This window comes from Tympanuchus pallidicinctus, unplaced genomic scaffold (assembly GCF_026119805.1).
Source record: "Tympanuchus pallidicinctus isolate F22 unplaced genomic scaffold, pur_lepc_1.0 scaffold18, whole genome shotgun sequence".
In the NCBI taxonomy this organism is placed as follows: Eukaryota; Metazoa; Chordata; class Aves; order Galliformes; family Phasianidae; genus Tympanuchus; species Tympanuchus pallidicinctus.
The window spans coordinates 3237898-3263803 of record NW_026294699.1 but is presented as its reverse complement, the minus strand read 5'-3'; the positions used below and the strand labels follow the sequence as shown (position 1 = coordinate 3263803).

At 50.9% G+C, this 25906-nt stretch overlaps 1 protein-coding gene across 5 annotated transcripts in view; it reads right to left on the bottom strand.

Moving 5' to 3' along the window:
• The window catches only part of RHBDF1 (rhomboid 5 homolog 1), a 34759-nt gene extending 9486 nt beyond the window's left edge, over positions 1 to 25273 (bottom strand). The window contains exons 1-7 of one of the 5 annotated variants that reach the window (XM_052680425.1): positions 25259 to 25273; positions 10822 to 10957; positions 8621 to 8751; positions 6252 to 6356; positions 3248 to 3461; positions 946 to 1152; positions 128 to 250 (exon numbers count right to left, since the gene is read on the bottom strand). In XM_052680425.1, the coding sequence (XP_052536385.1) occupies positions 128 to 250; positions 946 to 1152; positions 3248 to 3461; positions 6252 to 6356; positions 8621 to 8751; positions 10822 to 10935 (894 nt within the window). In that variant the 5' untranslated portion in view covers positions 10936 to 10957; positions 25259 to 25273. Of the gene's footprint in view, positions 1 to 127; positions 251 to 945; positions 1153 to 3247; positions 3462 to 6251; positions 6357 to 8620; positions 8752 to 10821; positions 10958 to 17032; positions 18493 to 23000; positions 23134 to 25258 lie in introns of those variants that run through there. The other 4 variants (XM_052680423.1, XM_052680424.1, XM_052680420.1 and 1 more) reach the window with 4 other exon arrangements.
• Positions 25274 to 25906: the final 633 nt, after the last annotated feature.

Here is a 25906-nt window from a genome sequence, read left to right as displayed (position 1 = left end):
AGTCCCATCAGAAGGAGGAGGCATCACATTTGAGACACCAGCACCACACTGCAGCACACAGCCCTGCCAGAACTGCAGTCTTGCAAAGTCTCTGGAGCCAGTACCATGCCACTGCCCTGCCCCTCACCCGAGCAAAGAAAGAAGTGTCGAGCTCATCTGGAAAATCCACTGTATCCTCCTCCATGAAACTTGCTGGGGTGAAGCTGCGCCGCTGAGCTCTCCTCAGTGTGCTGTCCTTCACAGAGCGACCCTGCAGACAGACAAGGTGGCATCAAGTCGCTGCCAGACACCCCAGCCCCAGGCCCATGCAGTGTCACCCTGGGCTGCACACAGGGAGCCCATGTGCTGACCCTGTCACACTGACCCATCAAACTCAACAGTCCTACTGATGTGCAGCACCTTCCAGGTGATAAATCCTGGTGCTACCCCACTTCTTGATCCACATCTCCCATGAAAGCTTGCAACATGCTACCACACATTGCACAATGGCTGAACAGCAGTCACAGAGCAAAAAGGTCACTCATACATGACCCCTACGAGACCCAGAAAAGAGCCTTGCATAGCAAGAGGCTCAGGCACTGCTACTCTGCCATGAGAGGTGCAGACAGACCACCCAGAGGTCCCAGCTTAACCAGACCTGCTGGAATCTTCTAAGGCTGCTGCCTGTGGGAATCAAAGCCCCACAGCTGATAAACAGCAAGCAAGACCTACGCCACAAACCAGCCAGCATCCTTGCTTCTTGCACATCCTGTCTGGTAGACAAAGCAGCTGAAATAAGAGAGGACCTGTCCTGGTTTCTTCTCTTCCACCACTGCTCTCCTTCACTTTTTCTACTCACAGAAAGTGCTTTTTCCTACAAAAGACAGCTCCTTCCCTCCCACTCCTCTTCCAGGGCAGGGCCGCATCCTGCTGCCACCCTGATCCCTGCCCTCCCACATACAATACCTTCACCAGAGCCGCAGCTGCTCGGAAACTCATTTTGGCAACAGATTCCCGTTTCCGCCGTCGCGGGAGGCGATTGAAGCCCGAGCGTGAGCTGGTGAAGGAGCAGAGTGACGTGGCACCCGGCGTGATGGGGGTGTGGGGGATGCTGTAGCCATCACTGTCGTCAGCCATTCGGAAAGCTCGGCCGCGGGCCAAAGGGTCTATGATCTGCCGGAGAAGAAGCCCATCCATAAGTACAGCCACCCCCCAACATTGGCCTACCAAGCTCTCCTCCTTTCAAGCCTCCATCATCTCCTCTTGAGACCAGGACAGTGGCCAGCCAAGAACCAGGCCGAAAAAAACACCAATCAATTCTACATTAGGGAGATAGGAAATAACTTTCGAGTCCCAAGCTCAAGTCCTCAAAGTCCTCCTCGTTTATTTTGTTTGTCGTTGTTTTGGGGGGTTTTAGTTGGTATTGATTACTTTCATCCTGAACATTTCTGATGTTCAAATGACAGCTTCAAAGCTCCTTCAGCCCTTTCTAAGCTCTTGGATTCATTCATCTCCTGTGACAGAGAAGTCTGCAGTCAGAGAACGTGATATCTGACCACGACTTGGAGAAATCCCTCAACAGAGCTAGGCTCTTTGAAGAGCTAGTTTCCTTTCTGTTGGTGTACAGCTCTGGATTTAAGCAGTATCCTGGTGGAGCTCAACTGTATATTTACATCTGTTTCTGCTAATCCTAACAGCTGGATAAAGCAGGCAAGCTTCCAGGAGCTACAAGCCCTTCTCTGGGACTCTTCAGACCAAAGCTGCCAAACACACGAATCAACCTAATGAAAACACTGCCTTCAGCTACAAACCCTTCCTCTGTCCTTACATCATCACAGCTGTGGTTTCTTTATGACTTCTGTACTTTATCCTAATGTTTTATGAGCCTTTTTTAATCCACAGTTGCACACTCAATAGGAAGCTTTATGGAGTTACACCTACTGAAACCAAGTTCTGACTGAATGTAGTCTACATAGAGCCCAACAACATTTCTCAGTATCCTGTGACCAAAGCGTTCAACAAGGTGAGACTGGATTGAAAGACACAATATTCTCCTGTTTCAGGAACGCAGCCAGGCTTTGGGTCACAGATCAACTTGGTTTGGAAGGAATTCATCTCACACTTGCCCACACTGCAGTGGTGTTCACTGATGCCCTAATACTGTATGGATTAAGGTGCTGAGTGGAGCAAGGAGTCCTTCCTTTGCTAGAATATTATGGGTTACTTCTAAGGTGTTGGTAACCGAATGTGACTGACAGGCTCCTGGCCCCCTAGGACTGCACTTGAAGGGCTACCAGATACCCTTTGTAGGCACCCAAACCAATTTCTGAGGACTCGTGAGCAGAGCTGTGGTGCAGCTGATGCAAGATATGCTGTTCCAAGCCCCATAACATAATCAAGTTTTCAGTTTGTAACCACTGCTCCTTGTTCTGTCAGTACAAATCCTGTGTCACTACAGATTCCAGTAATGACTTTCTCTGTCCTTCTTACAAGCCCCCTCTCAGTGTTGAAAGGCAGCAAAAAGGTTTACCTGGAGCCTTTTCTTCTCCAGGCCAAACAACCACAACTCTCTGAGCCTTTGAGACAGTTTTTGTAGGAGAGCTGCTTCAGCCCTCTGAACATTTCTGTGGCATCCTCTCGACCCTCTCTAGCAAGTCCCCATCTGTCTCGTGCTGGGAGCCACAGAACTGGTTGCAGTACTCAGGTGGTTATCAGAAGAGTGGAGCAGAGTGGACCTCTCTTGCTCTGCTGGTCACATTTATTTTGATGCTGAAAATACAGTTGGTGTTTTGGACTGCAAGCACGCACTACTGGCTTACATGAGCTTTTCATTCACCAGTACCCCAAAGTCCTTCTTTGCAGTACTGCTCTCAGCCCATTCATCACCCAGTCTGTATTTACACAGAGGAGTGCCCCAGCTCAGGTACAGCACCTTGTATTCGGCCTTGCTGGACCTCATGAAATTCACATGAGACGACTCCTCAAACCTGTCAAGGTCCCTCTGGATGGCATCCTTCTATCAACTTTACTGCCCTGCTTAGGGTCATCTGCAAACTTGCAGGGGTTGCACTTAACCCCACTATCTATGTCACTGATTAAAATAGTAGGTAGTACCAGTCCCAGACTCAAGAGACACCACATTGAGCCACTGACTGTAACCCATTGGACAAGACACATTCAGGCAGAATTAAGCCCACAAATGGGTTAAAAATGGTGAAGACACTGTGCAGGAAGCTCATGATAACCTTGACTGTCCCAGGGTACTCACCTTCTGCATGCCCAGCTGGCAGGGCCCAACATACAGCGGAGGGGGGGTTTCTGTGCTTGTTAGAGAAATATTGTCCTGACTGGGCAAGTCCATTTCCCGGATGACCTGAGGTTTCAGCTTCCCATACCGCAGGCTGCAGTGGCGCAGGCTCTTTCTCTGCCATTTCTGTGTAGCATCACTGTCTTTGCTTACTCCAAACCAGTCAGCTGTGCCTCTGAAAAATGCCAGCATATAGGTAAAGCAGGAGCATCACGTTCACTCGGATTATGCAAATGAAAAGATAAAACCCACAATAGTCACTTCCAGCCAACCCCAATCCAAATGTAGGCAGAATTTCCCCCCACGAGCATCTCACAGCCTGTCCTCAGCCAGTTTCAGCAACCTGACAGGTCTTGGTCAGAAATGTTTAACCATCAACAGCACTCTTTTCCCTCTTAAGACAACAACAACTTCAGTGTAAGTAAAGAACAGTTGATTCTGACTTTTTCTAGAAAGAAAAAAGAGGAGACAGAACAGAAATTCAGAGAACTTGTGAAATGTTTTTTTTTTCCCCTCTAAAAGACACTCACAGAAAACACTTACCGTCTTCAGGCCAGCTATAGGTCCCCATTGTGGGGCTGCAGTTGTTCTCTGTAGCTTTTCCCAATGGCCAGTAGAATTCATTATTCTCTCCCAGCCTCCCACCATACTCCCAGAAAATCCCCAAATTCATCCATCTCATGCTGCAGGATTCCCATCCTGCTCACAAGTAACATCAATGGCAAATGCTTGCTGTGGTCCTGCCCTCTCCTGAAGCAGGCACACACAGCTCTGAGCTGCTGGTGGCAGAAGCAGGAGCACAGGGCTGCAGCCACAAAGCAGGTTTGCTGCCAAGTGGCTGCTGTTGTGGAAGAGCATTGGGTCAGAAGCAAAACACTAAGGAAGGCAGAGGAATAGGTGTAAGTTAGAGTAACAGTCTTCAAATACTTCAGGAGAAGCTAAAGATTGTCACAGCCCTGCCAGCCCTCTCCCACTGTGGCTAATCCTGCACTAGAAGATGGCGAGTTGCATCAGCACACAGCTGGCCCAGGTGTTGAAACCTGAAAACCCTTCCAAGCCAAACCCAAAAATCTCACCTCAGGCCACTGCTTACAGGTAGGATTTCCAGTTGCTGAGAAGGAAGACCTCACAAATCACAAAGTGAGTATCAAAACATACACTAACATAAAAAGAGGGTTACATCTAGAACTAGGTCACACTGCTGAACTGAGTCAGAGCACCAGAGACAGGAAACTAAATCCAGTGCTTTACTTACTGCACCCTGCAGAACAAAGATACATATCATCAACCAGCAACTGAGGACATCCTGCCACTATGTAAAAAGATGCGAATTCAAAGCAGGCTTTCCAGCTCACACTTGCAGATGCAAACCACCAACCATTGCCAAAAGCACTGTTATTCTCCCAGCGACCCAGAACAGGCCCTCCAGCAGGCACAAAATCAAGTGAGCCACTGCCAGCCTTATCTGCCCTCGCTGAGCCAAACCTTTCCAGAACTCTTCAGCTAGCCACTGGGTGCCATCCCTCAGAGAAGGGGCTGTGCAGGTCTCAAAGCACTGCTCTGCTGTCACTGACCCACAGCAGTCTTTGTCCCAGCTCAGAGCAGACAGGCCTGGGGTCAGAGACTGTCCTGCAACTCCTGAACCAAGTCTACAGACAGGCACAATGCACCAGCTGTGCAGAAGCACAGGCACAACACACATCACAAAACATTCTTGTAACACAACTTCCAACTTTCATAACCAATATTTGGACACCAAGGTGACCCTGGGTGACAAGCCTATACACAGGGCCACTATTAGCCTGCTGATGACCACTGTGCAAAGAGCTGTGCTTCAGAGCTCCGTGGAACTGCATTCCCATTAGTGTGGAAGGACAAGCACTGCCACAGCTGCTCTGCACAGCAAGTATCACTCCCAAACTGCCAGCTACCACTGCTGGCCCAGGGCTAGGATAGGGACCTGTCCCATTCTCTGATCGTGTACAAGACAGTCCAGGAGAACCTTATAAACTGAGTTTAGAGCATTTGAAGCAGTCTGGAGAAACAGTGAGAGCCAGGGATTTCCAGCCAGGGAGCCCCATCAACTGCTACAGATCCTGCAGAACTAGCAAGCAATTAATCAGTACAAGGGCAGGTTCTTCTATCAATTTAAGGTAAGCAGCCCTGAAAGCTAAAGCCCAAAGACCAGCAGTTGTAAATGCAAACACAGCATCAAAGTGGCACCTGGCAACGGTAGTGATGAGGAAGGTAGGACGGGAAGGAACATCTGGGCATTGGGTCCAGTCCCTGATAAACACAAAGTCACCACGTCTGTCTCATTCAAAAGTTCACTGAGTTTTAGTCTGGGGGTAGCGGTTGATGGGCTGTTGAGCTACTCCAGGAGTCCAGGGCACATCTCTTCAGTGCTACGTAAACAAAGATCTCCACCTCAAAGAGAAGCCAGTCACGCTAGGATTAGAAAATGCATGATGTCGACAGGAAAAGGGTGGATGCTATACTGAATTCACCAACTCTGAGCTTCATTCAAACCAATCTGTTTGGTGCAATTTTCTCTCTTTCCTCTTCTGCTCCAAGAAGGCTTTGGGACCAAGATACGCATATTTCACATGTTGCATTAAAGCTAGCAAGGACAGGCTGCACGGCGGCTGCCCCAGAGCAATTCTGCAGTTATGGTGAACACCAGGAGATTGTCAGCTTGTTAGGAAAAACAGAAAGAAGTGAGGCTGGAGAGTGGGCAGTTTGTTAGTCCCATGCTATTTATTGACATCTGCCTAGATATTTAGTAGGAGTGACCATTGTTTTCTGTTAGATGCACACGGGAATTTTCTCACTCCCATCCATTTGCAGGCCTCCTGGTCAGGCCTTGGAAGGCAACGTGGTCTCAGCAACAGCCAGAATCGGTGCAGTTCACAATAGCCCTTGCACACACATGCAGGGTGGGTTGCACACTTAGTTCTACCAGTACCTGAAAAACGATCGGGGCAGGGACTGCCGCTTTCTCAGGGAACTCCTGCCCACCCGGTTCCCCTGAACAGGCAGGGTCTGACTCCTTTGAAACCGTACCTGTCTGCTGCAAAGAAAAGAAAGCTGAACGGAAAGAGCCCGCTGGGCTGTGGAGGCAGGCAGCAACCTATGCCTAACATTTCCCCACCTCTTTATTCAACCCCAATCAGCAGCAATTGTGCCACAATGCACGTGACAGCAGGATCCAGGAGGCTGCTGAATCCCATCGGTGCATCTGCACTCTGATGTACATCTCCCATTGGTCTTGATGACACCACGGATGCTTCAATCCCCTTCCACCCCCAGACCTCTTTAATCCGCCTTCTTCAGCCCAGACATACAACTGCAGATCTCACAAGATGGCTTTGGACAGCACAGAGTGAAACACCAGAGGTGTCAGCAAGCTGAGATATGATCTCTTTGGATACAGGTGTTTGATGCCACTCAGTGTCCTGGAGCCATTCTGGGTGACCCTGGCAGGGTCTCACCTCAGGCACAAGGATCTGTGCTGCATCTGCTGCCTTGTCTGGACACCTTGGACACTGTAGGACACCAGAAACAGTGTTAGAGGCCAACACTCAAGCAGTTGAATCACTCCTATGGCCCTATGTTCTGGACCACACGCAGTTGACTTTAGGCACATACTTGATCCGTGTCCTGCAAGCCCCATGAAAAGGAAGGGATGGAGTCCTGCTGCTAGAACAGTTTCACATTCTGTGTTTAACAGGAGCTGCATTAAGCAACAAACCCGGAAGACAGCCTCCCTGGACTCACAAAATAAATCCCAATGACACCCTTATGGATATATGGTCTGCAGTTCTTTACTGCACACCTACCTCTGCTGTTCACAGCACTGGTTTTTAGGCTATCCTCAGTACTTTCCAATTCCCTGTCTTTGCTCCTGATCCATTTATTTCACGCTTTTACTGCTAGTTCCACGTCTCACACATTTCCTGTAATTCTGCCTCTCACGCAGTCTTTCCCACTGCTGCGCCTGCCTTCCTACCTGCATTCCACAGTGCACTGCAAAAACCATGTACAAGCTGCAATTCCTCCTGGACAGAGTCTTGGCTGCTCTTCATGCTGTACAACAGCCTGCGTGAGAAAACTCTGCACTGCAGAATGGCATCAACCCCCTGCACTCAGGATTACAAAACTGCTACCCCGACCTTTAGGCACAGGCACGGATGCTGCCACCAGCTGGTCCCCAACACTGCCATTGCATACAGGCATGGAGGACATGACACGTGTCTGTCAGAGCACCAGCCACATGTGCTTGATGCTAAGTAGGACACTGGCATCTCCCTTGGTATCCAGGAGCTTCACCATCACTGTCCAGCCCTCTTTTGCTCACTGTAGCTCCATATGCCCTGTCTGTAAGGACTTATGGGGAGAAGGCTGCTCTGGCCCTTCCATACAGTGCTTCTTATCAAGGCCCCTACAGCATTCTCCCAGGATATCCTGTCAACCTTAACAGGCTCTTGTCTAACTGTCCTGGCACAAAGACTCGCAGAGGCCTGATTTCAGTCCACGTTGAGGGCATGAATAGGCAATAAGGTGGATAAATAAATGTTTGAATGACTTTGCCCAGAGTGTGGTGAGCAGTGGCACTAAGTCTAGCTGGAAGCCAGTGACTAGCAGTGTATTCCAAGGGTTAGTCGTGGGTTCTATCCCATTTAATAACTTCATTAATGATCTGGACAACAGGACAGTGTACCCTCAGCATGTCTGCAGATGACACAAACCTGTGGAGTGGTGGATACTCCCCAGGGTCATGGTCCGATCCGGAGGGACCCTGACAGGATGAAAAAAATGGACTGGGAGGAAACTCATGAAGGACAACAAGGAGAAGTGCAAAGCCCTGCACCTGGAGAGGAACATCCCCAGATACCAACACGTGCTGGGGGCACCTAGCTGGAAAGGAGCTTGGGAGAAAAGTCCTGGGGATCCTGGTGGATACAGCATCATATGTTGCTAGCTACACATCAGGCCCTGAAACAGCCAGCTTCTTCAGGCACAAGGGCAATCAAAACTTATCTCTGATCAGCAAGAACCATTCACTGTTCTGATCAGCACTATTTTTCTGTCAGGACTTTGCTCCTCACTTATTGAAGGCAAGCTACACAGCACCATCAGGCTCATATATTGAGATCCTATCTGCACCTACCCTCTACCTCAACCTCATGACAGGCAACAAGGGAGACAACTCAATCCTATTTTGACAGCATGCCTTAAAGTGCCAGGCCATGGGAGAACGAGAAGACCATGAAAAAAGGACGGCAACGGATGACAGAATCCACTAAACCAGGCTCCAGGAGCTCAGCAGCTCACCTCTTGATGGTCTGGGTGATTGAGGTTTGTCGTTGTAGCACCGGTCTCCTCACTTCATGAGGCAAGGAGGGCACGCGGCTGTTGTCAGCAGGCATGCTCACACTTCGTAGAAAGGCCTGGCGTCTTGTTGGCTGGAAAGGAAAGCAGAAGGGGAGTCAGCAATATTAGAACTACGATCTACAGGGCCAGCCAGGGTGTGAACCACTCAGTCAGCAGCACAACAATCCCCCTCTGCCCCCAGCCCAAGCCACAAGCTGGGCGCATGCAGCCTAACAAGGACTGAGTTAATGACTGGCTAATGTGAAGAAACAGGACTGGATCTGCAGAACAGAGCAGTCAGCACTTGAACTTGGCATCTGAAGAGGCTTTTTTTTTTATAGTTTCAGTGCAGACTGGCTCTAGCCTAGCCCACAGACTGATGTCCATCTGCAGATGGGTGTGTTACAGGAGTTCCTGCATCCTTCTGGCTTTTTTTCTAGCCAGAAGGAACAGAGATCACAAGCTCCTAGGCCACTGCATAATGTAAAGTAAAGCACACCAAGCAGGGCCAAGTGAAATTAGCTTTATAAATAGCTCTGCATCTGCACTCAAAGACTACGAGAGTTGTGGGTGGGTCTGTGCTGCAGTTGCTGCCTGGCACAGGCCAAGCAAGCTGGGAAAGCCACATCAGCTTTGTTCATAACCTAATTGTCTGGATGCACTCAGGTCTGAAAGCTCCTAGCATCTCCTGGCTGAATGTCACCTGCCAAACCTGACACAAATCACCAGACTGCTCTCAGCCCATCCTACTAACTGCCCTCAAGGCTGTTCTGCATGAATTTGTCATTAGCTTGGCAGATACCACCCCCTTTCTAAAACACAGACTGAGCAGATTACCCCTCTGCTTCACTTGCCAGTGAACAGACTGCTTCTCTGGTCAGACACTATCTCTAATTGCTTGAAACTCTAGTCCTTCCAGCCAGACAGATAAAAACTTTCAGTAATTTTTATCCTTTTTTTCTTTTTTTCTTTTTTTCTTTTTTTTTTTTTTTTTTTAAGTTTTTATGTTAAAACAATGCCTAGACACTCAGAATTTAAGCCATGGGAGCCTGCATGCACTCCCACACACTGTGCTTTCAGAAAACATTACCTATGCCAACTTCCACTGTTGTGTGTACGTAGTGCCTCTCCAGAAGCCTAGCTGGATTTAGAGATTTCAGGTAAAAGAACATCCATGTAAGCCTTAACCAATTCAGAAGGCTTCAACCTACGTAGTTAAAACCCTGTGTTCTCTTCTAATCCTTGCAAAAAGAACCAAATCTCTTTCCTTCCGAAGGAAGGTCAAGATGAAGGTTTCAGAAGATCAAGATGAAGGTGTACCTGCCAGAAGTCCACTTTAGTCCTTGGATCAAAGAACAGCAGAGGCCAGTCCATGCTTTTCCAAGAACACAAATGCCATTTTAAGACAAGCACACCCCCCCAGGGAAGATGCAAAACCTTCCATTTCTGTGAACCCAGACACCACACTCCACTCACAGACCTGCTTTTGGTGTAGGCAGCCTATTACCCTGCAGAAAGGTCATGAGCAGCCAGCAGTCATCTCACCCACATGTAAGAGTTTTTGCCACTCTGAAGCAGAGATTCCTGTTATTCCTCCTATTCCCAGCAGAAACATGGGTGTTCTACTCATGCTTTGCGAAGTCCCAAATAAACTATCACTTCATCTCTACTCCACCACTCTTCAGTAACACTTATTTCTCCTCATATGTGAATTTCTTGCACTCGTGCTATTAACAACTTTGTGTTGCCAGTAACTGTTCTTTCTTTGCTGTTGCTGATGACAGCCTGTCATTATCTTGGCTAGTCATAAGTCAGATTAATTCCCTGCTCATTTCAGCAGAAACTCCAGCACTTTCAGGTTGGTATTCCTCTAGAAGCCCTTCACTTCTTCAGTTCCTTGAAGGAATTCCTGTTTAGATACCTCACTCTCACATCTACCCCCTACAGTCCTCGCACCCAAACGGCCACATCCACTGATCTAAAGTGAAACACACTCACCTTCCCTCAATATCCCATTCAAGGGGCAGCCCGTTACCGATCCCAGTGACCTGGCACACACAGCACTGCCTTTCTCTTGGCCAGGGCTGCCAGTGACCACACAGAGGCACGCTGTCAGCACAGCAGGGCTCTGCACATCCCCTGCATGACCGCAATCCCCATACCTGCACTGGCTCTTCTGGCACCGGCACAGGCACTGGCACCGGGATGTCCAATTTTAACCACGGCGGCTTCTTGCGCTGTAAACTACTCGTGCTGTCATGCCGTGCCTCCGACATCGTCCCACGTTTGTCTTCAGGCCTAGGAGAGGGGGAAGATCACATGTGAGGAAGGGTCGGACACATCCCTGATGCAGCCCATGCTGTAGGGCCGGGCCGACCTCCCGGCTGCCATTCACAGACCCGAGCCTCGCATGGGACAACTTCCAAGTGTTGGAGAGGGTTCAGCAATCAGAGCTCATGCAGTGTTTCTGAGGCTGGGGGACATCACACCAAGTGCCAAAGATCACAGCTACAAGTTTCAGAGTTACTCCCCATTAAGATTTTCTGGGACTACTGTGAAATCCAGATTCCAGAAGAAATACTCATAATTATATCTTAATTAGATCTGGAGCCAGTCCAACCAGCTAAGTAACTGCAGTGCTAAAAGCTGCTGACCTCTCTCTAAAAACAGCCTGTGACTCACACAGGCTCCCTTGCCTACCCAAAGCCAAGCAGCACCATTTCCCTACTAACTGCTATTTGGGAATTAGCAAGTGGCCACTTATAACTGCTTCTTCTAATCTCCTTTAAATGTAATCATTTTCCAGAAATACAGCATAGCACACACAGCAATGCAAGTGCAGCATGAACATCAGTTCAGCATTAATGCCAGTTTTCTAAGAGTGGTTTTCATACATAAATAATGATGATATGGTATTTAAATAAAGCTGAGTTACAGAAACACCAAAGCAACCAGAGGGACTCCTTGCTCACTCTGCAACCTCTCTGCTTTCTCCAGCATGCAACGAGACAGAGACTGAGCAACTTCTCCAGGCTCTGAGGGTAATGACTTTGCTGCACATGCTAATAGAAATGGTTAGGAAAACTGATGTCACTGGAGGAATGAGATCACAGACCTCCATAAGCGCCTTCTAAGCTACTCCACAAGCACGTATTTCTTTCTTCCTCTCCTAGCACATGCACAATAGCAGGCTCGCAGCGGGAAGCACATGTGCTGAGTGGGCCGACAGATCCAATTCCTTCCCAGCTTCCTTGTGCTGTCCCAGACCACAGATCCCACAGGAGACAGAACCCAGCAGGGTGTCAGCCTTATCCTCTCCCCAAAACAAACCGATGGGACGAGCATCCCGGTAACTTCGCAGGTACGCACGATTTGAGAGGGAACAGAAGAAAGCTCAGCACTGTTAAAACGTTGACACAATTTATTCTGAATGCACAACAAATCTAAAATGTAAGGTGGGAATTCTTCCTTGAGCATGGGCATGGCCAGAGAGGCAGTGAGACCTCCATCTGTCCTCAGAGACATCCAGCACTCAGCTAGACAAGGCCCTGAGCAGCGCAGCACACAGACCAGACAGCCTGCAAGGGGCCCTTCCAGGCTAAATTAGGTTCTGGTTCTCCAATGCTGCCTGCCATCTGTGGCACTTCTACCAATCCCCACAGCTCACCCCAACTGCTCTGGAAAGGGAGCCACACAAGCAGTGAGGTTTACCAGTGCAAACAGTACATGGTGGAGGGGGGAGCAGGTCAACAAAAGGGAGAGGAGAGTGAGCTGGACTGGGTTAGAAGAGGAGAATCTCATCTAAAAGCGGGTGACGACCAGCTGCTAGCAGAGTCACACAGGCTGGGCTGGCTGCCAGGAGAGCAGGGCTCAGCTGAGCTGGAACGAGGGGAAGGGACGACTCAGCTGTAGGTGGATGAAGGTTTGGGTTTCAGCAAATACCACAGGCCCCCAAAAGTCTGGGAATTCATGATCCGGCCTGTACAGACATACTCTTTGTACACACACCACCATCCTGCATGCACAGATGCAACGCCTCACAACAAAAGGTCACAATTCCTTACTTTGCTCCATTTATAGCTGCAGAGGTGCCTAAAAGCATCTGTTCCAACTTCCTACGTGATACAGATAGCAAGGATATTAGGAGGGCTCCTGCCTGCTCGTGTGCACTTCTGAAAGGGACTTGCCGGTGCCCACACTTGCCCCTTGCCCAAGCATCACCTAAAAGAGCAACAAAGCAAGCAAATACCTCAGTACCAGGCAACGAAACACTGAGTTTCACAATGACCCCATGACTATTTTGAAGAGATGTTCCAGGATACAGTATCCATGTACTTAATCAGACCAATAGGCTTGATTTCAAAGCTGACTGCACTGACACATATTTCATTTGAATGGTCACATATCCTCAAACAATCTCTACTCTCAGTACTGCCCTAATCAGTATTTTCAAGAGACCGCTGAAAGCAGCAGGATAAGATCATGCACCTTATAGCCATGCAAGGTCAGGCCAAGTGTCTGCCTAAACCCAGTATCTCATTACCAGAGGATGCCTGGCAATCAGTACAGAGCACAGGATCACTTGACAGTCATGTCTCCCTGGACAGCCACTACATGAGCTATGAATAACTCAGGGACTTCTTGTGCCAGAGACATCTTTGCATTTAACCATTCTGTTTTCATCTTTATATCCATCCAATGATTTTCCTTCCAGAACCTATCAAACTCCCTTTAGAAACCAATGCAATCTTTGATCGCAGCCTTTTAGAACCCTTAACTGCCTGTGGCAGAGCAGAAACACATGCTGTGCGATGAGCTGTCCTCCTCAGCTTGTCTTTAAACCCGATACTTCCTGCGTTCACTTGATGCCTCAGTTCTTGGGCCAGACGAGTAAATAGTTTTTCCCTGTCCCTCTTCTCCACTCCAATCCTGGCTGTATAGATCTGTTCCAGGCCCTTCCTACCATCCTCTTTGCACACACATTGGGATACCACACTGGGTAGGACAGAAGCTCGGGGATTGTCAGAAACAGCTGGGGGGAGGCAGAAGGGCTCTATACCTTCCTGCACTGCTGGCAGTGCTGGCACATTCACTGTCCTGGCTGCAAGCAGCAAGCTTCTGAGCAGAACGGCAGCAAAGAAGTTAGGATCCTTGATGTGCTCTCCAGACAGAAGCCAGGGAGGCAGCAGAATTGTTGTGGGCCCAGCTAGCAGGGGGAAGGCAGGGAGTGCGAGGAGAAGCGGAGCAGCAGGGTGTCAGCCTCAGTGCTGCCAATAACATCAGCTAGCATGGATCAGACCCAACTAGTTACAAGGATTATCTCAAACACCAGGCGCAAGCCAGACCTTTAAAACAAGCCAGATGGAGGGCTGAGGGCAGGCAGGGATGGAGAAGGCAAAGCAGGCTCTGTGTGCCAGGGGAAAGCTGTTGAGGAACCAGCACCACCCAGGCTTTGGCTGAGACCTGCATTATATCCCACACTAAGAAACCCCCTTGGAAATAAAGCAAGAGCATCAACCCTGTCCTGGTGCGGATCTCTCCTGCTTTCCTCACCAGTGAGCTCGGAGATGTTGCGAGGCTTCACAGAGCTGCTGCCCAAGGGCAGATTTACCCTGGTGAGCCTCAAGGTGTTCCACCAGCACAAAACTAACCGTACCCAAAAGTAAATTACTTCTTGTTGATCTGACATTGCAAAGAGGCTCAGAATTGCAGATAAGCTCTGAGCAACCTGAGACAGGAAGGGTAGGACCTGCCTGTTCAGTGATGGCTCACCGTGATATCAGCTTAGCTGAAACACCAAACCAAGCGTGAGTCTTTGTCACCTGCCTCCCAAAACACCTCCCGTCTAAAACAGCTTTCACATAGGCTCCAATGGAACCACACACCATATCCCTCCCAGAAACATATGCTGTCACTATGCACTGACCCACTGGTAGCTCTGACAAATGCCCTCCGGGGGTCAGAAAAACAGGTGAATTTATCCTGAGATGCTGTGGGGACAAGCTAACAACAAAGCCTACAGAACAACCAGGGACCAGGAGGCATCTGCAATCGTGGGACATAAAGCAAGGGACAACTCGTGCTGATGTCAAACCCTGAGAGCAGGAGGACAGCCTGCCCCACCTCACCCCAGCTCAGAGCACTATCCAGAGGCAATGGCAGGAGCTCAAACAAAAGGTATATGCTTCAGCAGATGGCTCTAAAAGCGGACTGTGCAAAGAGCACAAGCGCTGCTACTGAGATGCTGCAGAGAGAATCGGCAAGGCAGGCTGAATGCAGAAGTCATGGTTCTTTAATTTCTGTGGCTACACAAGCAACCAAGCCAGCACTGAGGGATCTCACTTCGAACCACTTAATGTAATTAGCTGAGAAATACCAGTGGAAACTTCCTGTCTTGGAAGACACCAGGCAGACCCATAGACAGGAAATACGAAGCTGCATTAGAAAAAAAAAGAAGGGGAAAAAAAAAAGAAGGTTTTGGATTTCATGCAAAGCCCTGCAGGCTGATACCAGTATGCAAGAGATGCAAGGAGTGCAAAGCTTCACCTGCGAACCAGGGATCTTGGAGAAGTTCAGCTACACAGAGCCAGAGGGTCTTAAACACAGGCTGTAAGAACGTCTACCAGTGCGGTGCAAATGGCTGTGAGCCAATCCCATGGCCATGAAAGCAGATCTGAGGTCCCTCTGAGCAACTCCTTTCCCTGATTTTCAGAAGACGGGGATCACGATGGAAACCAACTAAAAATGTGCTCCTATGGGCTTCCAAAGGAGCTCTGCGTAGGACATGAGGGGCACGCAGGTCTGATGCCCTCATATGGAAGAGGTGAAAAAAGCTCAAAAAGCTCTCCTGATTTCTGCTAGTGCCTCCTGGATCTGTAGCTGCACTTCTCCATAAACAGGTTAGAAGATGACTCCAGCTGCAATCTGCTAACATTCCCAAGGCAGCAGGCTCTCATCTTCCAGGTCCTTTAGTTCCAGCAGACAAAAGGCAGAGCAGGAGTCAGTACACAGAAGTAAACACTAAAATTCCAGCTCTGAAGACACCACAGCCACTAGGAGAAGCGAGCCAACAGCAGCAGTGTCACCAGGTGCTGTGCTGTGCCCTTCTTGTGCTGGCACAGCCACCCCTGCAGCTGCCTGGTGCAGAAAACAACCCCTATCACTTGGCAAAGAAATTGGTTTGTTCCAGCCCAGGCTCCTTCCCTGCTCCAAGTCACCCCGTGGCTCCACGAACACTTGTGGCAGTGCAAGGAGAGGGGAAGCAGCAGGAGCAGCTGCAGCCAGATGATGGAATCGCTTCTCCAGGCAGCACGGTTTGAAGTGATTGTGAAAACATGGCCCAAAACTCACATTTGCAGCACTGTGGGAAGCTAGCAGTGATCACAAGGGGGAGGTGGTAGGTTCTGCATCTCTTGAGGCCTAAATTATTTTCTCAGTGCAGGTGCTGAGTGCGGCAGGAATTAAGTACTACTGTTTCACCAGAGGCAGAGTGAATTTTTGCTGGAGTCGCTGGACAGGAAAACAACTTCACAGACTTCTCCAGAGCTGACAGCCAAGCCTCACACATGGAGAGCTTCCACAGAAGAGCTTCCAAACTTCCCCTGTTAACCAAAGGCCAGCAGCACCAGCGAGAGCAGCCAAGTACAGCAGACTGGGCAGAAGCACCACCTTTCCCTTTCTCCTACAGCATGTGTGTCCCAGATGACAGAATGACACTCATGGCACTATGCAGCATGTGCCCCCGAGCCCAGACATAGTCCAGATAGTGAGCAGCAGGCACCCAGCTCCAACTCTGAAAGTAAACCCAACAGAGAGCCATCCACAGCCTTCCCTGAAACCAGCAAGGGGAGCAGCAGGCATAAAACACAACCAACACAGAGGAGGGAGCAGCAGGAAGCTTTCTGGAGCACTCTGGTGTCTTCATCCTGTTTGTGTTTCTCCATGAACACACCCTGCAGCTTTGCATGGCACGGTATGTGATAGCCACGTTCCTGCTGCCACATCCTCATGCCTCGCTCAGAGCACGCCGCTTATGGGCTGCACCTGGGCAAGGGCTGATAGCAAGACTGCCTCACAGCTCCAGCAACAGCACACTGAGCACTGCAGCTGAGCAGCGCCTCCCTCCCCTGGTGAATGACCACTGCCTGATCCTCCAAGCGGAGCTGGCTTTTACCTAGATCCACCACCAGCCCCCAGGCAGCTGACACATCTCCGTATGCTTGCACAGGATATCACACTGCTGCTGGTCCAGTGCCACACTGCGTGCAGCCAGACTGGATAACAGCATAATCACATGAACAACCCAAGTATTAACAAATCCAATTATAAATAACTGACTGCCAACACTGGAAGATCACGCAGAAGAAGGTTCACCTAAACAAGCCTTGTTCTTGCAGCCTTCCCAAAGGTGCCTAGGCTGAGGCAGTAGAGCCCTGGGTTCCCCAGCAGCAGCACAGCAGGCTCCTGGGACTGTGTTCTTCGGCGTCACTGGAGCTCACCAAAACAAAGAAGCAGGAAAGAGTAACCACAGAAACTATTTTAGTACATATTTAACTCACTGCAAAAGCTCACTGGGACTCCAGAAGACACGGCACTGGTTTGCATTAGTAGCACAAGGGACGCGCAGCAGGGCTCACCAACTGGCACCATGAGCACTGCCTCGATGATGTGCTAAGGTAAGGTTCAAAAATGGTTTTGTCAGCACAGCCATAATCCCACATTAGAAAGTAAAAGACAACAACAACAACAAAATCCTACCTCTGTGTTTTAAAAAAGGTATCCTTTTTCATTGGAATTTTGCATTTGTAACTTTGATTTTCTAGCAGCCTGCACATTCATTACAAGAACTGCAATTCAGAACACAAGGAAAGCTAAGAACAAGGCACCAGAATGAATTTCAAGGCAGAGAGACTGCTGGCTCTGGCTGCTTTTGGAATAGCTGCTGCCCATGCACCAACTTCAGTATTAAAAGCAGCTAAGAATCACAATTTGTTGCACTAAATAAAAATATCTCGCTGGCAAATGAGATCAAAACTGCCGCAGATGAATGACAACATTTCCTATGGAAAGTTACATAGATCCACGGTGAATGGCAATCTAAAAAAAATTCTTAGAGGAAATAACAAACACAGAAGCCACTAGAAGACATTGTGTATTCAGGAGGGATGGAAGCAGCAGCATTTGAGCCATTTTTTTACACGTTCCTTTGAAATGCAGTGCATCCTCACTCAGCATCACACATCTGACAGGAGTTGTTCCTCTAAGTACAACTAAAAGAGTAAGGCCACACACACCAGCAATGCCACAGCAGCGAGGACTGCTCCTCTTGCAAAAGGAGATGCTCTTGTTGCTCTAATTTCTACTCTTGCTAGGGCTCAATAGCTGGCCACCCATCTTCTCTTTCCTTGTCTAAGGGGAAAGCAGCTGTGAGAAGAGCTCGTCTTGCTCTGCAGGTGCGCGTTCATGTAAATTCATGCGTGCCCCATGCTCCAACTCACAACGTGAAGAAAAATGATCAACATTCTAACTTTGTTTCAGAAAGAAGAAAAACAGTGAAACATTTTTACAATGTAATGTCCAGCCTGAGTGAAAGGCAGTCCTGCCTCACTGCTCCCTCTGAGCTTCCAGTCCCAGGGCAGCCAGTGAAAGGGAAGGCATGCTCACACCTTTTGGCAAAGCAGTTCAGAGCCAGCTGTCTTCTGCAGCTCACTTTAAAGTACTGATCTTGCATTCAGGTGAGGGAGAAACATATCTCCCATCTGCCAATTGCTACGGGGCAACAACACCTGAAACATGGAAGCTGTCTTCACCAACCCCAGACATCTGAGTCCCCAAGATATTAAAATTCAAGCTGCTACAACCTGCACGAAGTTAAAGCTGAGTGAGCGCCAGACCTGCAGAACAGTAAAAGCAGCATCTTGTGCAGCTTCAGGATGATCTCATCCAGATTAAAAGGAAAACCTTCCAAGCAGACACTGCTGCTGACCGGCAGAGCAAGGGGCTGCCTTGCAGCGAAGTGGAAACAGGAAGGGGAGGAGGCAGCGAGGTAGGCTACCCAGAAAAGGCATGATCAGGCATGCCGTCCGATCTCTTCTCCCCTGGGAAGACTTTTGCAACACACTGCTGAGATCACAAAGAAGTTAAATTTCTTCAATGATCACTGTTTTAGAGCTGCTGATTACTAAGCCCCAGAACCTCAGAGTGCCCTCATGTACTGCTCAGGTCTGTAGTGCAGTAGGTCCAACGTTTCTGCAGCACGCACAAAATAGCTTCAACAAAGTTTGAAACACACGGTGCATCTGTAGAGCTGAAGAACAAGCCCAAAGGAAATTTCAGCACACGCAAGCCTTATGTCAATTTGGCATTTACTGTCCCTACTGCAAACAGAGCACACAACCAATAAACTTGCACTACATAACATTTGGGGACTCAACAGCTGAGGTTGATACAAAGAATAAACTCTGCTTTCACCATGCAGCAAACAGCCACTGTTTGTTATTCATAAGGATTTGACCAGAGTTTGGTGAAAAAACTCTTCCACCCATTTGTTCTTTGTGGTATCATCTCGACACTTGGGGGTTTTTTTGTATTTTTTGTGGGGGTTTTTTTGTTCATTTTTTTAAAACCACTTCCTCATTCCTAGAGCAGCATGGATTGCTGCAAGTATTGAAGCATCAGGGATGTGATCTTAAGCGGGCTCCCACTAGTCCTAGTCAGCAGCCAAATGAGCAGAACCAAAAAGCCCCTAAAGTTCAGCTAACAGGACATGACAACACGTAACCTCAACACCGACACACCGTGCACCAACTCCACCAGCTACTGTCTCACTGTTAGAGCTGCCCCAGCCCTTCCCGATGGCACTGCCTGCAACCAGAGGGAGGGCTGACAGACAAGGCAAACCCTGCCCTGCCCTCCCTGTGCTGAGTGAGGGGTTCTGCATCTCAGAGCAAGTTGTGAGCCACACATCGAATCTGTTCAGGGCTCTTCAGGGACACAGGAACACAACCATGGGAAATGGTGCCTGATAAATCCACTCACTTCCAAGGTGAAATCTCGCCTCTTGCTTCCCTCGTCCCTGGGTGTCTGACTGCTGCCAAGGCTGGGAACATCCTTCCTGAACACTCTTCTGTCACTTGCATGGCGGGTGCTGACCTGTGAGAGGAGTTACTGGACACTAACAGACTGAGCAATAAGTCGTAACATCCATTCAATCTATAGTTCTACTTCCCAGGCGCACCAGGACATTTTACCCATGAGCCACACACAGTAATTGCCATTAAATCCAGGTTGCAGCCCCCACAACGCAAGTTGTAGCTAAAGAGGATGCAACACAGCTCTGTGAGCTGGCAGGCAATGCACACATTCCATGGGTTACCTAAAACAACAAGTATATACCCAGCAGCAGGGAGGCAACCTTACGGTAACAGTGCCAGATCTGCACAGTTCCTGTCTGCTTCATTCCAACCAGATGATGACAAAGTTACACAAAGGGTCTGGCACCTCTTCAGCTGAAAAGAACCTAATCCACATCTGAGCTCAGAGAAAAAAGAAAAAAAAGAAGGAATCCATCCTCAAGTTTTAAGTCCTTCTACTGAAACGGGCCATACGATGGTGACAGGCAGGTGGCTGCGGGCATTAATAAGCATTGTGTTTGGTCACAAGTAAGGGTGGAACCTCCACAAAGGGTGTACAGTCTCCACACGATGCCAAAGCCTCCACAAAGAACTACGGAAGAAAGGTAGAAGCCACAAGGATTATGGAAGACAGGTTAAAAGTTCTGGAGATGAAGACACAGAAATGTCCAGCCCATCTCACCCATAGGCAGCAGCCCCAGCAGCACACAGGGTGCTCTGCCAGCCCTGTCGTTGGGTGCACTGAATAGGAAAGGAAAACAACCCAGGACTCCTGCTCATGCTGCCCGTCTCAGACATTCTGCACTAACTGGGCTATGTGCTCACACTGCAGAAAGATCCAATACATTGAATGGAATAAAATCTTTACTATTTATATCTAAGCATGCGGGCTCCGTGCCCGAAATAAACTGTCCTATCATGCTACACTCAGCAGACCCTGCCTGGCTCAGGGCAACATGCTGGGACTTGCTGGCTACTCTCTGGGGCTGGATTCCAGAGGAACAGGACTGATGATCCCAAAAGGAATTCCTATTCCTGCCTCGCGCTCAGCTCTCAGCTGCAGAGCTTTCAGTCCCCACTGCAGAAGTGCAACATGCAGTCGGCCAGACCCAGCGACAGGGGCTGCTCCCCTCCATGGGGCATCACCCCCAGGGCCGACCTGGGAAGCCCGAGCTCCAGCCCACAGCTGGGCTGAGGCCCACCCCGCACAGAGCAGAGGTGTAGCTCAGCCCTGGGCCACGGCTTTCCCCAGAACCTGAAAAGCCAGTTTGTAGGCAGAGCTCCTCCAAGTGGATTGCTTTTAAAAAAAAAAAAAAAAAAAAAGGCCTGTCATGGGAAGTCCCAAAGCAGAACGAGTTTTGTGGGAGTTGCTTTTACACTGCCCAGCATTAACCTCCTTTCATGGGAACACGCTGCAGCGGGCACAGCACTGACACACGGCTGTACCAGAGCTGCTACTGGCAGGAAACTCGGGACAATGAGCTCAGGGACAGCAGCAGAGCTTGCTCCCCTCTCCCTGGCCCGAACCAGGTCTCCCACACCCAGCACAGGGATGGCAGAGCCCTTTTGGCCATGGAGAGACCTCAGTAGCAATGAGGATCTCTGTGCAGAGCAGCAGGAGGGGAGATTCTGCAAGAGGATAGCTGCGACCGACAGACTGGAGGGACAACCAGCAAACAAGCCACAGGGCCTCTTCTGAAGCCCTTTCATCAGAATTTGAAGGAAGGAAGCACCTAAAAGCTCACCTCTTCTCTCCAACTGTATCAACTGATCTAACACAGCTTATCACCTCCTCTCACAAACATTGCATCACAGAGATACGTTGCTTTCCAGCTCTTCTATTTCCACACACAGAGCAAAGACCTGATTCTCCTTCCCAGGGTCCGCTTCCCAATTAGCCCCAAGTGAGCTCTTCTAACCCTGCATTTATTGTCTTCGTATCAGCATTACTACAGCAAAAACACGGTGTTCCCTCCTCGGCCCATGCTTTGTTTCAAAGCGCCTTCAGCTCCCTTCCTCCAGCTTTCGCAGCCTCATCCCTTCCCATTACGTATAGCTTTTTTTCCTTTACTGCAGAATGCACAGCTTTCTTCCCAGAGGAAATCAGCAGCCAAGGGGACAAAAACAGGAGGAAAAGAACCAACTTCCTGCTTGTTGGAGACATCCCCAACCAACACCACCACAAAGCCAACCTGCGAGAGCACGAGCATTCAGCAGCACGAGCAGTCAGCACCACAGGAAACGTTCCACTGGGCAACCTTCATCTGTGCCCCTGCCATCACTCGAGTTACACGAAAGGAAAGCACAAGACAAAAAGCACTCAGGGGGCCCTTTGGTGCATGCTACAAGCGGGAAAGAGGATGGATGGCTTTCTGACAAGCCCAAAAGGGCTTGGCTCTCAGGGTGCAATTCATACAGCGATTCCCTCGTTTCAGTGAGAAAAAAATCAACGTGGGACTGAATGTGGAGGAAAACTCACAGAAGCCACGAAACCCGCTCGGCTCATGAGGCAGCTGCCCAACGACCAGTGCCAGTGGAGCAGTGGGTGGGAACGCATGGCGAGATGGGGCTGGGAGGGCCTTTCAAGCATGGACCTGGCTCAACTGAAGCGAGCCATGAACACGCTCCTTCCCCTGCAGCCAAACTCGCCGGGGTCGCCAGGGTCACCGGGTCCCCGCATCACCACTGCAGACCCTGTCACTCCCAGTCCTAAAGGTTGAACGGGTCCCGCGCCGCTGCTCCTGCCCTTGGTCGGACTCCGAGAGGTGACGGGACCGGGCTGCCCATGCGGCACCGGACGAAGATCCGCAGCAGTCCGAGGCCGACAGCTGCACCCGAGGACGCCTCGGTGCCCGTTTGAGAGGCGCCGGCCGAGAGCTGAGAACGAGATGCCCAGCCGCAGCGCTCGGAGCCGGCACCTGCGCGCCGCACCGCGGAGCTTTCTCCCGCCGGCGTTCCTCCGCCGGGCGGCCGCCGCTCGGGACGCACGGAGCCCGGGGGAAGTCCGGGGGGAGTCCGGGGGTGCCCGCGGGACCGGGCCGGGCGGTGCCGCCAGCAGGGGGCTGCCGAGCCGCGGCGGAGGCGGCGGGGCCGCGGAGCGGGACGGAGCCCGCGACTCACGTGCGCAGCGGGGCCGGGGCAGCGCCCCTCGCCCGGCGCCCCCCGCCCCGCCGCCCCGCCGCCCCGCCGCCCCCCTACCCCGCACTCACCGGGAAGGCGGGGAAGCGCCTCGGCGAGCCGCCGGACTCGGGCCGCCCCAGTGCGGCTAAGGGGCCGCCGCCGCGGAGCACGGCCCGAGCAGGGCGCGGAGACTCCTCCCCCGTGCCAGGGGCCGGCCGGCCGGGCACGCCATTCACAGCCGCGGCATGCAAATGGCCGCTGGGCGCCGCGCCGGGCTCGGCGGTGCGCGCCCCGCCGAGGAGCTGCGAGCGCCCGGGGCCGCGGGGCGCATCCCGCCGAGCCGCCGCCTGACTCACGGCGCTGGAATGCGCCGCGCCGGGCGGAAGCGGCCGGTCCTCGGCCCCCGCCCGCGGCCCCCGAAGCGCGGAGGCCGCCCCCCCCTCCTCCCCCCCGCTCCCCGTCTCTCGCCGCCGCTGCCGGTTATGGGACGGGCTGCGGCTCGGAGCCCCTCGTGGGGTCCTCCTCGGACGGCAGGCTGTTCCCCCCGCCGGCGCCGAGCTGAGCTGCGCGGAACCGCGGTGCCGTCAGAAAAGCCGGTCCCGTTACTTCCGAGCCTTTGGCTGCTCCGGAGCTGCTTTCTCCTGAGCAGCCTTGCCCGGGGTGTGCGGAGTTGATCCCCGACGGGCATTTGCAGAGCCCAAAATCAGGAGTTGGGCAGTTTGCATTGCCGGCCCTGTGTTGGCGGAAGGGACCGGCAGTGTTCGGACCGCAGCCTGCCCTCGGGGTCCCACCGCCACTCCCAGGAGCCTTCGAGGCTTCCCCAGCACAGGTGTATGCTGCCGGCCCCTAGAGCAGCTGGCACTGGCTGCGCTGCTCTCAGCCCCCTCGCTCTTTCTTGCCACTGCACTGTCCTTGACCTCCCTGCCTCATTTTCTTGTCTCTCCTACCCCTCCGTTATTCCTGCGTTTCCCATCAGGTCCTTCACACCTTCTCCTTGTCCAGGGAGGCGGTGGAGTTGTCCCTGGCAGTGTTCAAGAGGCGTCTGAATGAGGAGCTATGAGATGTGGTTTAGTGCTTGTGTTAGCAGTGGTAATGGGAGGATGGTCGGACTAGATGATCTTGTAGGTCCTTTCCAACCTCCTGATTCTATGATTCTCCCCCAGCCATTTGGTTAGTGTATCATCCCTTCCCCTAGCTGTTTCTTTCCTCCCAGCCCAGCCATTCCCCCTCCTGCAAGGCAGGCTCCATCTCGCTGCTCAGCCTCTGTCCTGGGACTGCTGCTGATGATTTCTCCATCCAGTCCCTGCAGAGCATTGCTCAGCACGCACAGCTCACACTGAGGTTTGCTAGAGCCCCATCAGACGCTCCCATAAGGCCAGCAGCATGTACGTCCACCTTCATCCAGTCCCAAAACCACAGCTCCATATGGTTTTTATATCAGAAATCACTGTTGGGAGCATCTTTTGCTATATTGCCATCTCCATCATGCACGGGTGATGGAGTCAAGTGGGTGGGCTGCGTGCACTGGGAGCTCAGCAGTGCTGCACTCAGCAGTCCCCAGGGAGCCCTTGACAAGGTGAAAACCAAATTGCATGCAGAACCCCAACTGTCCACAGAGCTTCATGAAACTTAACAGTCACAAATTGTTTTCATATGTTTCCACCACACAAACAAGGAGAAGGAGTGCATGGTAACATAAGAGAGATGAACTTGCAGGCCCCTCGGAAGGAATGCACTGGAGGCAGAGCTGCTCTGACCCACCCCTGCTCTCAGCCTCCTGCCAACAGTGGGTGTGTTTTGTGAGGAAAACAAAGTTCTTGCACTGAAACGTGATTTTTCACTCTTATACAACACCACTGCAGCACTCCTCACACCACTCCAAGCTAAGGTGTTCCTCCTTCAGCGCACTGTATCTTATCAGCCCAAAACACACGGAATGAGGTGACTTAAAGCCAGATTCTGGCAGCAACAATCAGCCTGTGGTCATGACATGAGGCACGTCCATAGGATGTGTGGGCATGGAAGAGGCTCCATGGGGCAGTGGTCACAAACACTGCTCTCAGACATGGGGTTTGGGTGGTCCTGTTTGGGTCCAGGAGTTATCAGTGTATTTTCATCTCTGTTCATTGAGTGTCACTCCCCAAGAAGGCCTTAGGAGGTTCCCCTCCATACCTGGTACATGATGGGGTAGGTTGGCCCCAAGATGCAGGGCTGTACTACATCCCTCTCCAGGAGGGAGGATGGTCCCCTCTGCACTGGGATGGGATATCAGGTGTTTGCCTCCAGCAATGTTTCACAGGAATAAATCAATCGGAGTCAATATGAGCCCAAGGCTGGTCGTACTCACCCTGACCAGAAGAGCTTCCCAGATGCAAACGCACTTCTGAGGAGGACGAAAAATGCCTTCTGTGTTTGCTATTTGGGTCTTTGGTTTCCTTATCTGAAAGAAAAAGAGATCTCCTGAAAGTAAAGAGGAGTATTTGGTCTTTTTCTAAAAAAGGAAATGCCCAGCCTAGGTCTCAGCCAGCAAAGGGGAGATGATTTGCCTGACTCAGTATCCAAGGGGCTGCTGTGGGAAGGAATGTTACAGGGAGAGATTGCAAGGAGTGCTTCTGTTTCAAATGGTGCCTCTGAGGACCAGCTGAGGGACAGCACTCTTCTGGTGCTGGTTACATCAACATGAACATGTGATTACATGATTTTGCCTCATCCTTCTCTGCTGAAAACTGGCATTTCCTGTCTTCTGATTAAAATCCATGAGAAACTGTGCTCCTGCCACAGAATGTGGCTGAACTGCTCATGGCAGCCACAGCCCTCTTGGTTGGCGCATTGCAGAGCCACGCAGTGCTCAGAGCCAGCGCAGTCCCTTTTCCATCACCTTTCTGTAGCCTGCGTGTGCTGCCCAGCAGCTCTATGAGGACAGCTGGGACACATCAGGAGCACAGAGGTCTATTTTTATCTGTATCACTTGTTATCTAGACAGATGGTTTGATTT